The sequence below is a fragment of the Rhagoletis zephyria genome, unplaced genomic scaffold (assembly GCF_001687245.7).
Source record: "Rhagoletis zephyria isolate East Lansing unplaced genomic scaffold, Rhagoletis_zephyria_1.1 Rzeph_scaffold_00633, whole genome shotgun sequence".
NCBI lineage: Eukaryota > Metazoa > Arthropoda > Insecta > Diptera > Tephritidae > Rhagoletis > Rhagoletis zephyria.
Window position 1 is genome coordinate 36,840 of NW_016157717.1, and position 12,215 is coordinate 49,054.

Consider the following 12,215-nt stretch of genomic DNA (forward strand, 5'->3'; position numbering starts at 1 on the left):
CGAGCTCAAAAAGTTTCATGAACCATGGGAAAATCATTGCGATCACAATATTTAGACAACACGAGTTGACTTGGAACCTTTCTATCTTTTCTGATTAGGCCAGATTGGCAGTTATTTTGACTAGCACGGAAATGACCTTACCACACTTGAATGTGTATCTAGACATGCGCGTTCGCATTTATTGGATATTATAAAAGCTATGTGAATATCAAGTAACCAAATTTATCTACTTAACAAAATTTTATAATTTTTATCTTTCAACTAAATTTAAGGAAAAATCTGGCCCCGTGGGGAAACACCTCCGTCCTATATTCGAGCCTGCTCATATATGTATAAATATGTATACAATCGACTTGTATATATGTAAATATAAATAATCATTCATCTAGAACCTTATCGAAAACCTACCTGAAAATCGAAAAGGTTACCGTTTTTAAAAACGGCACTTGCTACGATTTTAAACTTCACGTATTCTAACTCGGGAACACCCCCCAAAAATAGTCTAATCCGAAATTTCATCGTTCCAGACCGATTCAGTTGAATCTGGTTCAAGGACACCGTGCCTAAGCTCTTCCGATTTAGACTTGTGAGATATCACTGAAAAGGTATTTTCTCACCCTTTTTATTTCTTTACTAATAAGCTCATTCAAAGGATGAAAGATAAAGGTAGGATGAACGAACATCATTCAAAGTTGAGTTAAGATGTGTTGGTATTTGAAAAAAATTGGGACACGAATGACTTTTTTTTTGCACATAAATAAAAATAGTGGGAAAATACCTTTTTACCGAGATCCCATTAGTCTAAATGAGAATAGTTTTGGCCCAGTTATTTAAGTTTTTCGTAAATCAATCTTTGAAAAAAATTAAAAAAAAAACAGCATAAAAAATCTCATTATTACGATTCCGTTGAAAAGATTTTTAAATATTTTTATGCAGATTTTTTAAGCCTAATCTTTTTTGTCACCTGATGTGACTTTTTTCAAAAAGTTCTTTAAGAAACTAAATTTATTCATAAAAAACTCCATTTTGGATGTATTTTCAAATCGGTCCAGCTCGCTTAAATCTTAACATTTTTCCGAAATATTTTGGTGGACGTCTTAAAATATAATAAATTTTGTAATCCCGGCGGAAAAACCGCAACTTTTTTTTACTGCAATTAACAAAAAGCTTGAAACTGTACTTTTAAATTGCAGTCTGAGCCTTTTTTACCGTCGCTAATGTAAACGAAACAGAGAGTTTTAACCCTTAGCCACCTAACGTCGGTCAAGGTGACCCCTTACTTAATTTTAGTGTTTAAAGTATAAATATAATAATAAAACACGCAAAAACCGCACATAACTCTTTTGTACCTTTTATTTAATTAATATTAACAAAAAATTTACTTAACCCTCGTCCGGGCGCATATTCTTACACCGCTAACCGGGCGCAAAGGTACAATTGTACCTTCATATAGTTTTGATATGAATTTTTACTGGGGTATAATTTTTTTATAAAAACTGATAACATTTAATCATTACACGTTATTTTGAACATGTTTAGAAATTTTTTGTTATGACAATTGTTTAAAAAAAAAGTAGAAATAGAAACACAGTAGCCTGCATAAAATGCACTCCGAAAAATGCACGAGTACACCACAACAATATGTACCCTCCATACATACATATGTATGTACTCAATATTTTTCATACTGGTGTGCCATATACACTGTAACCAGGGCTGCCAACTTGGCTCAAACCGTGCCATTTTTGGCAATATTTTACATCAAATGGCACTTAATTTTTCAATTTGGCACAAAGTGCCAAAATGGCACTTTTGAAAAATAGCAATATTTCAAAATATTTTTGTGAAATACTTTGCGTGTACTTCTTTTTCTCAATTAAAATTTTCTAATTTCTAAAGGTTATTCAACTGGTTCATTTTATTTTGGCATTGCACTTTTGTTTTAGAAATGTGGTTCTTTTTAGCTACATGGGAAGCGTTATAAAGGATAGCACCTTTTTTGGCACTTTTATTTTTCTATTTGGCACATTTTGGCACTTTTTTATCCTTAATATGGCACCAAATAGCTAAGGATAGTTGGCAGCCCTGACCGGAACAAAAATAATACGATGTTTATTTGGTTCAGTTTATATTTGCTGCTACTTGCGATCACAATTCTGGTTTAGCATCCTACATAATCTACAAAAATCATAACCCCCGGTTTCAGGGAAAAAATCAACGTCGAAAGTTTCTAAAAGATCTCTCCAATCAGCTATGCATGCCTTCAGTTGAATCTCGAAGTGCAAATCGAATGATGATGGGAAGCCATTTCCTTCGAAGTGCAATAGAAATGGTACTTGGCCGTCGCGTTGTGGCATCTAGAGCAGCTGTCCTTCAATTACCTCATGGTAGCCGCGGACCCTCCCCTATCACTGGACGTTGCTATATCTGTCGGAACTCAAATAGGAAACAACGTAAAACTCGAATGCTTTGCATATCTTGTGCTTATCCAATTTGTGATGAACATTCAGTTTCAAAAACAACGTGTATTTCTTGCGAAGAAACTCTCTAAAAATTTCAAAATGTATATTCTAAATCGTTGTTCCTAAATTGAATTGTCTCGCTTGTTACATTTTTATATAGTTTATTATCGCTTCTTATATGAATTAGCTCCGTTTGTGTCTCTTTTTTTTATAAAAAAAATTATATATAATTAAAAATAATAATAATCTTCTATTTTCTTCATACCAGATATATGAAGGTACAATTGTACCTATGCGCTCTGACGTGGGTGTAAATTTAACTCGGCCCTCTATTTCAGAAAATTGTGGCCCATTTTGTTTTAAATTAAGGGAACATGTGGCGCAACAAAAATGTAGAGATGTCACGAAGATCCAGCCCTCTAAGTTTTCTGGAAAAAAGGTTATTGTAATTTAAAAACGCAAAAGTTACAATTGTACCTAGTCGCACGGACGAGGGTTAAAAGAAGTTTCATACTTCAATAACATTTTTTATTCATTGTTATACGAATTTTGTAAGAAAACGTAGATACTTTTATAAAATGAGATCTAATCAGGAAAAAATATTCGAACTTAAAATTTTTTTCTTTTTTTTATAACTTAAAAACATGGACTTCAATAATAAATTGTTTTTGGCGCGATTAAATCGCAATTAAAATAGTTTTTGTAAATAATTTTTGTAAATAGTAATTTTTGTAATAGTAAATAGTTTTTGAATTGGTACACGTGTTGACTGTCTGATGGCACAAAAAGAACTGACGAGAGAAAAGAAAAAGTACATAGACGGACAACTGCGCAGCTTGCATAATAACGGGAATACTTAAAAAATAAAAAACGGTAGAGTCACTGTGACCGGCGTTAGGTGGCTAAGGGTTAAAGAAAAGTTAGATAATTTTTTAGATCAATCTACTCAAAACTTCCTCAAATCGAAAAAGGAGAAACGTGCTGGTAAAAGAAGTTCAAATATTTTGTAATGGAGGAGATAGGGGTCATTATCTTCAAATGGATTATGTCTACCTTTTAGCAGTTCAGCCTAAAAGTATTGATGCCGAAATATGTTTTTCATTAGTAGGTTTTGTATGTAAAAACTGCAGGTCGAGCTTAGAAGACTCCGCTTAGAAGACTCCGCTTTGAATGCTTTGCTGCTCTTATGAAAACATTTTAAGTGCAATAATAACAACACCGGCACAAAAAAGGGGTGTATGCTTCTAACCAGACTCACCTACCGACATATATTTCGACCCGGTGAATCGAAACTGGGGTCCTTTTGATTCGTTCACCCTCAAAATTTCGAGTTAATTGCGAAAAGATGGCAAACAATTCGCCATTTTATATATATATGTTTTTTATTAATCATTACTTTCAAAAGTACCTGGTATTTATATTGTTATTTGGGATGTATACGTTCCTCAATCACATGGTTTGTTAAATACAGTTTAAAAAATGTAGTACTTTTGGTCTGATTTAATAAATATGTGAGTTTTACAATCAGTTTATCGTAAATTTAAAATAGTTTTATTTCACGGTATGTTTAAATGCTTTCAGATACTGAATTTTTACTCATATAAAAGTTATGACTCAATGTATCCTATATCAAAATATGATTTTTCATTAAAAGTGAAGTTAGCAACTTTTCACTCTAAGCTAGCGATATATGAGTTTTTTAATCAGTTTATCGTAAATATTAAATAGTTTTATTTCATGGTATGTTTAAATGCTTTCAGATATTGAATTTTTACTCATATTCATAAAATTTATTACTCAATTTGAATCCCGGGATCCCAATTTTGATGATATTTTGGCATCCCTAGTACATACACAGACTTATTTCAGATGAAATACCTTAAAAGCTATAGCTTCTATAGTTTCATGAAAACAATTTAAGTGAAAAATATTTTTTTTCAATCAGGTTCCATATTAAAGACAAGTAAAGAAATAAATTTTTATTAAATTGCTTTCATAAAACTGGCTTTAAAGGTATTTCCAGAGGTGGTGATTTGAGATTTATCACTGCACAACTCAACCCTAGTGTTTCCGAATGAAGCTTTAACTCATAATAATGTTGGCAAATCACATCCATTGGGCCAATCGTAACACAATGGTTCAATAGGTCGATTTAGTCTGACATTCACGGCACCTTTTATTACTTGTCGATTTTTTGCTCTTTTTTGTAATTGGGCCGCCTTTACCGTTTCCAATACATGTTTTGAATATTCGCCGAATCGGATCAGGAAAAAGATTTTTAGTAATAACTCAACTCCACCGCCATTTAGGATTTCACTCACAAACATGCCTTCAAAAGAATTATATACACATTCATATTCAAAGATAAGTAAAAGTCAGTACGTTTGTACTCTTCAAAGAGCCCATTTTTCTCCATGAGTATGGGATTGATTTCATATACCTCCATACGAAGTTCCAGTACTGTACCATTAACACTTCCAGAGATATGCAGTATGAAATCCAGCTTGTATGGTAGATGCCACGCCCCCTTTTCCAATAGCTTCATATTTTCTCCATGACTATGCGATTAATTTCATATATCTCCACACCAAGTTCCAGTACTCTACCAAGAACAATTCTAGGGATATGCAATAAGAAAAATTCGACTTGTATGGGAGTTGCCACGCCGGTATAAAGTTCCAGTACTCTACCATAAACACTTCCAGAGATACTTATTATGAAAAATTCGGTTTATATGGGAGGTGCCACGCCCCTTTTCAAATAGTCCAAATTTTTATTCATGAATATGCGATTGAATTCATATATGCATCTCCATACCCAGCTCCAGTGCTGTACCATGAACACTTCCAGAGATAGGCAGTATGAAAATTCGTATTGTATGGGAGGACGTGTTGTACAATTGCTCCAATTTTTCTCAAGAGTATGCGATTGATTTCATATACATAGTACCTCCATACCAAATTCCCGTACTCTGCCATAAACATTTCCAGAGATATACAGTACGAACAACTCGGTTGAATATAAGTGCCGCGCCCCTTTTCCAATAACTCCAATTTTTCTCCATGAGTATGTGATTTTTTTCATACATTTTTGTACCAAATTCAAAAATTTTTCCATGAACGCTTCCAGAAATATGCAGTATGAAATATTCGGGTTGTATAGGAGGTACCACGCCCTCTTTTTCAATAGCTCTAATTTTTCTGCAAGCATATGCGATTGATCTTATATATCTCCATACCAAGTTCCAGAACTCTACCATGAACATTTCCAGAGATGTGGATATGGTATGAAAAATTCGGTTTGTTTGGGAGCTTCCACACCCCTTTTGTATATCGAGAGTTTTGTTAGCCGGTAACCATCCTTTGAACGTCTGCAGCAGGTGTCCGAAATTTCAAAAAAAATCTGTTCAGTCGTTCTCGAGCTTTGCGGTATACATAGAATCTACATATATCACAGATGGATAAAGGCTCTGTTATGCATACTTGGCATTGCATGCACTGCTATACCATTTTTACGTAGAAATCAAAAACCAACAGACTTCTACGTATGTAGTGCTGTGCGTTCGATAGCCGATTACACGCGAGGCTCATTTAACAGATTTCTTATGTGACAGCTCTCAAGCCATGCCAAGTATGCATAACGGAGCCTTTAGAGTTGCTGCTTAAAAAAACACATAGCAGCAGGGTTTTTATGCGTAATTATATACATACATATGTATGTACATAAATATGCATATACAAATGTAAGTGCTAACAGCAATGGCAACATAAACGACTCTACATACATAATGGCCTACCATAGGTTTGTATAGTAACTTCTCTAGTAAAACATTGCAGCGAGAGCGTAAAAGCAAAATAGAGCGTAAAATTGAGAAGAAGAGAAAACTAGCAGAAAAAGTTAGGTCGGTGTTATGCAGACAAACTTTTGTTTGCCAAATTAAATGGCGGCTGCTTAGTTTGCTCGGAGGTGGTTATGTCGAGTTTGGCACAGGGTTGCACGTTCATTATGGTTTTCATGGCTATTGGCAACACGAAATGAGAATTTCAGATGTACATAACGCGCAAAATTTAAAATTTTTGTATATGACAACACCGAATTTGCTGAAGTTTGACCAAACAAAATTAGTTTGCTGTGAGAGTCGCCAAACTCGCTCTCTGCGAGTTTGCTGCAACAACAATTGCACGCAGTTTGCCAAACAAAATTTCTGCATAACACCGACCTTAATGACATAGTTGCCAACTTAGTGCTTTAAGCACTAGATTTAGTGCTTTTTGAAAATTAAAACGCCAAAAAAAAATGGTTTAGTGCCTAGTGCCCTTTTTAGTGCTTTTTTCTGAACTAAAATTTCTGAATTTACAAGAATCTACAAATTTAAATGCACTAAAATGCAAACCATGATTGTTAAAAAGATGAAGTTGCAAACCCACGTTCTTGCGTTCTTGTTAAATTGTATTCGCGTTGAAAATGCTAGCACGCAGATAAGTTAAGTATTTATTTTTTTTATTTTCTTGATTATTGATTGATTACACAGTTCGAAAAATTTTAACTTTTTTGCCACCTGAGTGCATCGGTTTCTGTAGATTCTTCGGTGCTGAATACAAATCTAGCTGCAGAATTTCTATACCAAGTCAGAATTTTGAGATATCCTAGCCTCTAAGTGTAAAAACACGGTTTTTCGCAATATTTGAGGTTATATTATAAAACAACAAATTTTTTCGCACATTTATACTTAGGGTATAATTAAGTATTACTCTTCCCCTTTAAAACTCAACTTCGTTTTTTGCGATTCGATTGTTCCTTCTCCAGATGTACCGGTTTTAATGTGCAGTACTTCGGTATTACTTCGCAAGCATGAATGTGTATTTATCTATACATGTAAATATTGTTTATTTTTTTACTTTTGTTTACCATAAACTGTTATGAAAAAGAGTATCCTTTGATAAAAAAAAATTTAGTGCTTTTAGTGCGGCAAAATGCTCCTTTTTCCAAGATTTGGAGCTTTTTGAAACTGAAAAGTTGGCAACACTGGTTAATTAACACAAAACTAGCAAAAACTTGCAAGTGAACAGCAGTTGCATTATTTTGACATTCTGCTGTAAACATTTTACGATTTATAAATCATTTTTAAACACTTTGCTTTACACACACGCACTTACACAGTCCAGTACATCATTAATATTTTGATTTCCACTCATTTCACTTTTGTTTGTGCTAAACCACTTCAACAAACGGCGGCTTTTGACACTTATTCTTCTTCTTCTTGTGCTAGCTAATTTCTGCTAGTATAAATTTCACTAGCAAGAATTTGCAGCTCTCCCGTGTTGTTCGCTCTCGATTCTGTGCTCTCTTGCAAATTTGTTGGGTTATCATACGCTTTTCCAGTAAAAATTTGCAGGTTCCAGTACAAATTAGTACTGACTATTGGTTACTATAGAAACCTATTATTTATCCATGAACTGTACATACATATTTGTTTTTTTTTAAATAAGAATCAACATTAGGTACGTTCGCGTAGCTGTTAATTGTTCAAGTTTAACCAAAACTTACAGGTTTTTGCGTTCGCGTACGCAAAAAACTTGCAAAGTAGGGGAAATTGAGAGAGCAAAGTGACATTTCATTTTGAGGGGAAGCTGTTAGTTTCTGTTGGAAAAATTTTTGCCAACAGCAATTTGCCAACAGGGAAACAGCTGATCAAAAACAGCTGGTAGGAATTTACGCAAATCACAAAATTGAATTTTAGCATTTTAGAAAACAAATATGAGCAAATATTACAATATGGAAGAAGTAAGTAGATCTAGTTTTTGTTAAGTTTATATGCATGTGCATATGTACGTATAATAAATTGTAATCTTTTTTACCAGGTCCCCAACAAAAGGATATGTATTCGTGAAACGAATGAAGATAAACTTTCAACTACGCCAGGAAGTACCGCAGAGCAGGATAATGCCTCCATGTCAATAAATCAGGACATTGGAAACTTCGAAGGTATTTTTATAAATATTTTTCTTTTGGTCTTAAAAACTTGCCTTATTTTTTTACAAAAGCCGAGAATATGGATAAAAAAAAGTAATGGAAAGAAAACAAATAGTTAGTGCGCTTATGATTGCAATGGAATCGTCTTCATCAGAAAGTGACAGTGAAAGTGACAACGAAGAGGAGTTAGCCATAATGCAAAAGTTATCAACAAAGTACGATTTGTACTCAAATATATTGCTGCTGTTCGGTGAAAGGCAGCCTCGTAACTGCGTTAATAATTATATTGAGCAAACAGTGCCAACTTACACTGAAAGAGAATTTAGGATGCATTTCCGAATTTCCAACAGTCTTTTTGAGAACCTAAGCGATCGGATTTTTATTGCAACCTGCGGGGTGACAAAAGACTCTCGTAAAAGACACATTTATTGTTATTTTTGTGGTTTGCTGGCCACGCTGGATGTTGTTACCGAGATTTAGCCGACCGCTTCAATCTTTCTCTTTCAACGATTTGTGTTGCAATTAATAGAGTAACGATGTTCTTAAGCTCCCTAAGTCCACAATTTATTGTATGGGCAACCCAAGAGCAGATAGAGGAATCGAGTAGATTCTTTGATAGGAAATGTTTATTTTCCAAGGCAATAGGTGAAATATTCAATTGTCAATGAACTTGTATATAAATTATATTAATTTAACTATTTAGGTTGCATTGATGGTATGCACATAAGGATAGACCCGCCAAGTAAAGGAAAGGACGATTATATTGACCGCAAAGGAATAACATCAATATGTCTGCAAGCTGTTTGCAACGAAAATAAGAAATTTCTGAACATTTTCGTTGGCTATCCAGGTTCTTGCCACGATAGTTGGGTATTTAAGAACTCAACGCTTTCAGTTTTAGTAACGATTTTGAAAATGCAGTGGGGAAAAACTAATAGTGTGGCGAAACACAACCGAAACCATGTACGTCCAAATTTCAAAGGATTTAAAAAACTTCAGCAAAGTTTCTTCAACATTTTTTATCAGATTTTTTAGGAAAAGTTTGGTATGCAGTTTTATAGCTCACTAAATTTTAGTATAATAAAGTGCAAGTGAGAGGTTGCTGAAAAATCCTGCTGATCAAAAATTTGAAATGTTGGTGAAACTTTGCTGAATTTCCCAATTTTTTTACAAGCTTTGAAATTTGGAATTACATGGTTTTTGTTAGATAAGAAGACATACTTTTGTAAAAACTAATAAATATTAAATAAACAAAAGGAAGGTAGCCAAAGCCTGTTAAAATGTCGCGTCCCTATTAGTTGTTACAATGGATATAAGTATATTCATTTTTTTAAACGATCTACTAAAGATTTTAAAATATAATTTTTTTCAGTCTGTAGCTGCTCCCTTCTTTCAGCACGAGCTTCCCTTCTCCTCATGCTTTCCTCTTTAAGTCTTATATTCTCCTCCAGCAATTTTTGGAGCTTTTCGTCAATTTTTTCCCGTTTAGCCTCGCGAAGCTCCGTCTCCTCCATGACTTTCTGCTGACTTTCTTTTTCTCGAGGTAGAAGGTGCCACGTCTAAAATTGATTTAAGCACAAAAAATACTCGTTTTAGTAACATATGAATAAACTAGTACAAGCTTCTATACGTTAATACCTGGAGAGGCTGGCGAGGCCTCAGAAACTTCATCCGCTTCAGCCGACACCTCAACCTCATTATCGATAACGCATTCCGGATGTACTGATGCTCTTTCTTTAAAAATTTCATCCAGTTCACTATAATTGGAAATGAAAACAATTGATAATAATTAATGAAATTAAAATTGTTTATAAGTCTCAAAGCTTACGCTTGATAAGGACAAGTTTGTCTTCCTCTGCCTGTTTGGGAGTTGTTGAGCTGAACATTTTTGTAGCGGCGCTCCAGAGTGAAAAACTTCCCCTCCACCTGCGCAGCATTATAAAAATGCCCTTTAGCGCAGAGCTCGTTGCTGATGGTGTTCCACATTTGTTTTTTATTTCTTAGGTTAGCACTCTTCCCAACCTTAGGTCGCAACTCCTTCACCAGCGCAAGCAAAAGTTTCGTAGGGGCATCGAGCCATGAAAATTTCTTTTCTTGACTGCTTCCACCGGAATTTTGAATGGGAACAAAGACCATATCCTCTTCTTTCGGTACTATTGGCGATTCATCGATTGCAGCAGATGCCATGCTAGCAACTCCCTGCGTGAAAATAATTTCTTCATAGGCTTCATCGCCTGCATGCAGAGAAGCTATTTGTACGCGGTAGTCTGGAGCTATAAATTTAATGGAAAATGTTTAGTTATTTATACAACGATTTTGGGGTGGACATCATCACGAAATTGAAACACTTAATTTTCAGAAGTACTTACCACTTTCAACTCTACGGAATGTACCAGGAGAGCAGTGTAGTTCCAACTTTTTATTACTTGCCATCTTTTGCTGGGGGCTATTCGTTTAGTCAATAACACTTTGTGAGCACTTTCCTTATGTTTTAAATTTTACACTTTTGAATGTAAACAAAATTTCAATTAGCTGTTCGTCTACTTGCAAGTTTCTGCAAATTTTCTGTTCGCGTACTATTTTGGATATTTCTCTCTTGTGAGAGCACAGATGACATTTCGCCGGAATTTGGCAATTGGTTGGTTTTTACTGGAGATTTTAAACGAACGCACCTATTAATGTTAACATTAGCACATGTGTTTATATATACATAAGCCTTGCTTTGCGATGTATTCCCTACGAATTAACAGCAGAGGGCGCTCTTAGCTCTGTTATGTGGGCATGTATGTTAGATTCTATAGGATTTTTAAAGTGCTGCTTCCATTTTTAGGAAGTATTTAAACGTTTTTCTTTGCCTAAGACAATGAGAAGCCCATCCAGAACCTATGTATAACCGAAATTTCAAACAAATCAGTACAGCCGACCTCGAGCTTTGCGAACAGAAAAAAAAAAGCTAAACCCATAAAATTATGTTACCGGTTTACATACCGATCACACAGCAGTGAAAATCACTTAGATTGGTGCTATATAAGGAATATCTTCCATACCTCTGATTGTTGAGATATAATTTTTTATATATGTATCTCCTCTGTCTATGTATGCTGTGAATATATAAATTTATTTAAATGCAGTAATCTGTTAAAGTAAAATTTTCAGATGTTCATGAAAGGTGGGAAGCCTTCGGCATAGCCGAAGACAGCGCTGCTTTTACTTGTTATTTTTCATTTTATAATAATAGAAGTCGCTTTTGACTGCAAATTAAAAAAAGCAAGAAACTGCGAAATGGAACAGAATATTCTAAAGCGATTAATTTTATATTAAAGTGCTATACTATACTAATTGCGCATTGAAATATCTCTATTAGTCTATAACTGACTGCACAAAAAGGAGAAAGGTTATCAATTCGTCGAAATATATATATATATTTTTTAAGGAAAGGTGTTACCTCACAGATGGTCCCATACTAATTTGGTTTAAATCCGATCATTGGATCATGAAGAAATTAATGATAAACTTAAATTTTTATATGAGAATTGAAGTCGGTTTTGTTTTTTGCTTAAAAATTACTTGTTTATTTATAAGCTTAAGTGTGCCTCTTTTATGCCTTTCATGAACACGAAATGGTATTATAAGTTTTGTCTAATGCTGGTAAGTACCATACGAAGAAGATATAGACCCTCATAAATGTTTGTCGAGCCAAGTCCATATATCTGTCTGTTTGAACGCAATTTATTCCCTCAGTTTTCGAGCTATCGATTGTATTTTTAAAATGTATTAATT

At 34.3% G+C, this 12,215-nt stretch overlaps 1 protein-coding gene across 1 annotated transcript; it reads right to left on the minus strand.

The window, feature by feature from the left end:
• Positions 1-10,059: 10,059 nt before the first annotated feature.
• Positions 10,060-10,868, minus strand: LOC108360812 (uncharacterized). The gene is made up of 3 exons (XM_017613254.1): positions 10,805-10,868; positions 10,264-10,708; positions 10,060-10,192 (listed from the first exon to the last, which is right to left on the minus strand). The coding sequence occupies exons 1-3, from the start codon at positions 10,866-10,868 to the stop codon at positions 10,060-10,062; spliced, it is 642 nt and encodes a 213-aa protein (XP_017468743.1).
• Between the last annotated feature and the right edge of the window lie 1,347 nt (positions 10,869-12,215).

Coding starts and splice junctions, on each gene's coding strand:
- LOC108360812 (XM_017613254.1), bottom strand. CDS start 10,868: ATGGCAAGTAATAAAAAGTTGGAACTACACTGCTCTCCTGGTACATTC. Junction 10,709..10,804: donor ATTCCGTAGAGTTGAAAGTG/GTAAGTACTTCT, acceptor TTAAATTTATAG/CTCCAGACTACCGCGTACAA. Junction 10,193..10,263: donor CAAACTTGTCCTTATCAAGC/GTAAGCTTTGAG, acceptor TTCCAATTATAG/TGAACTGGATGAAATTTTTA.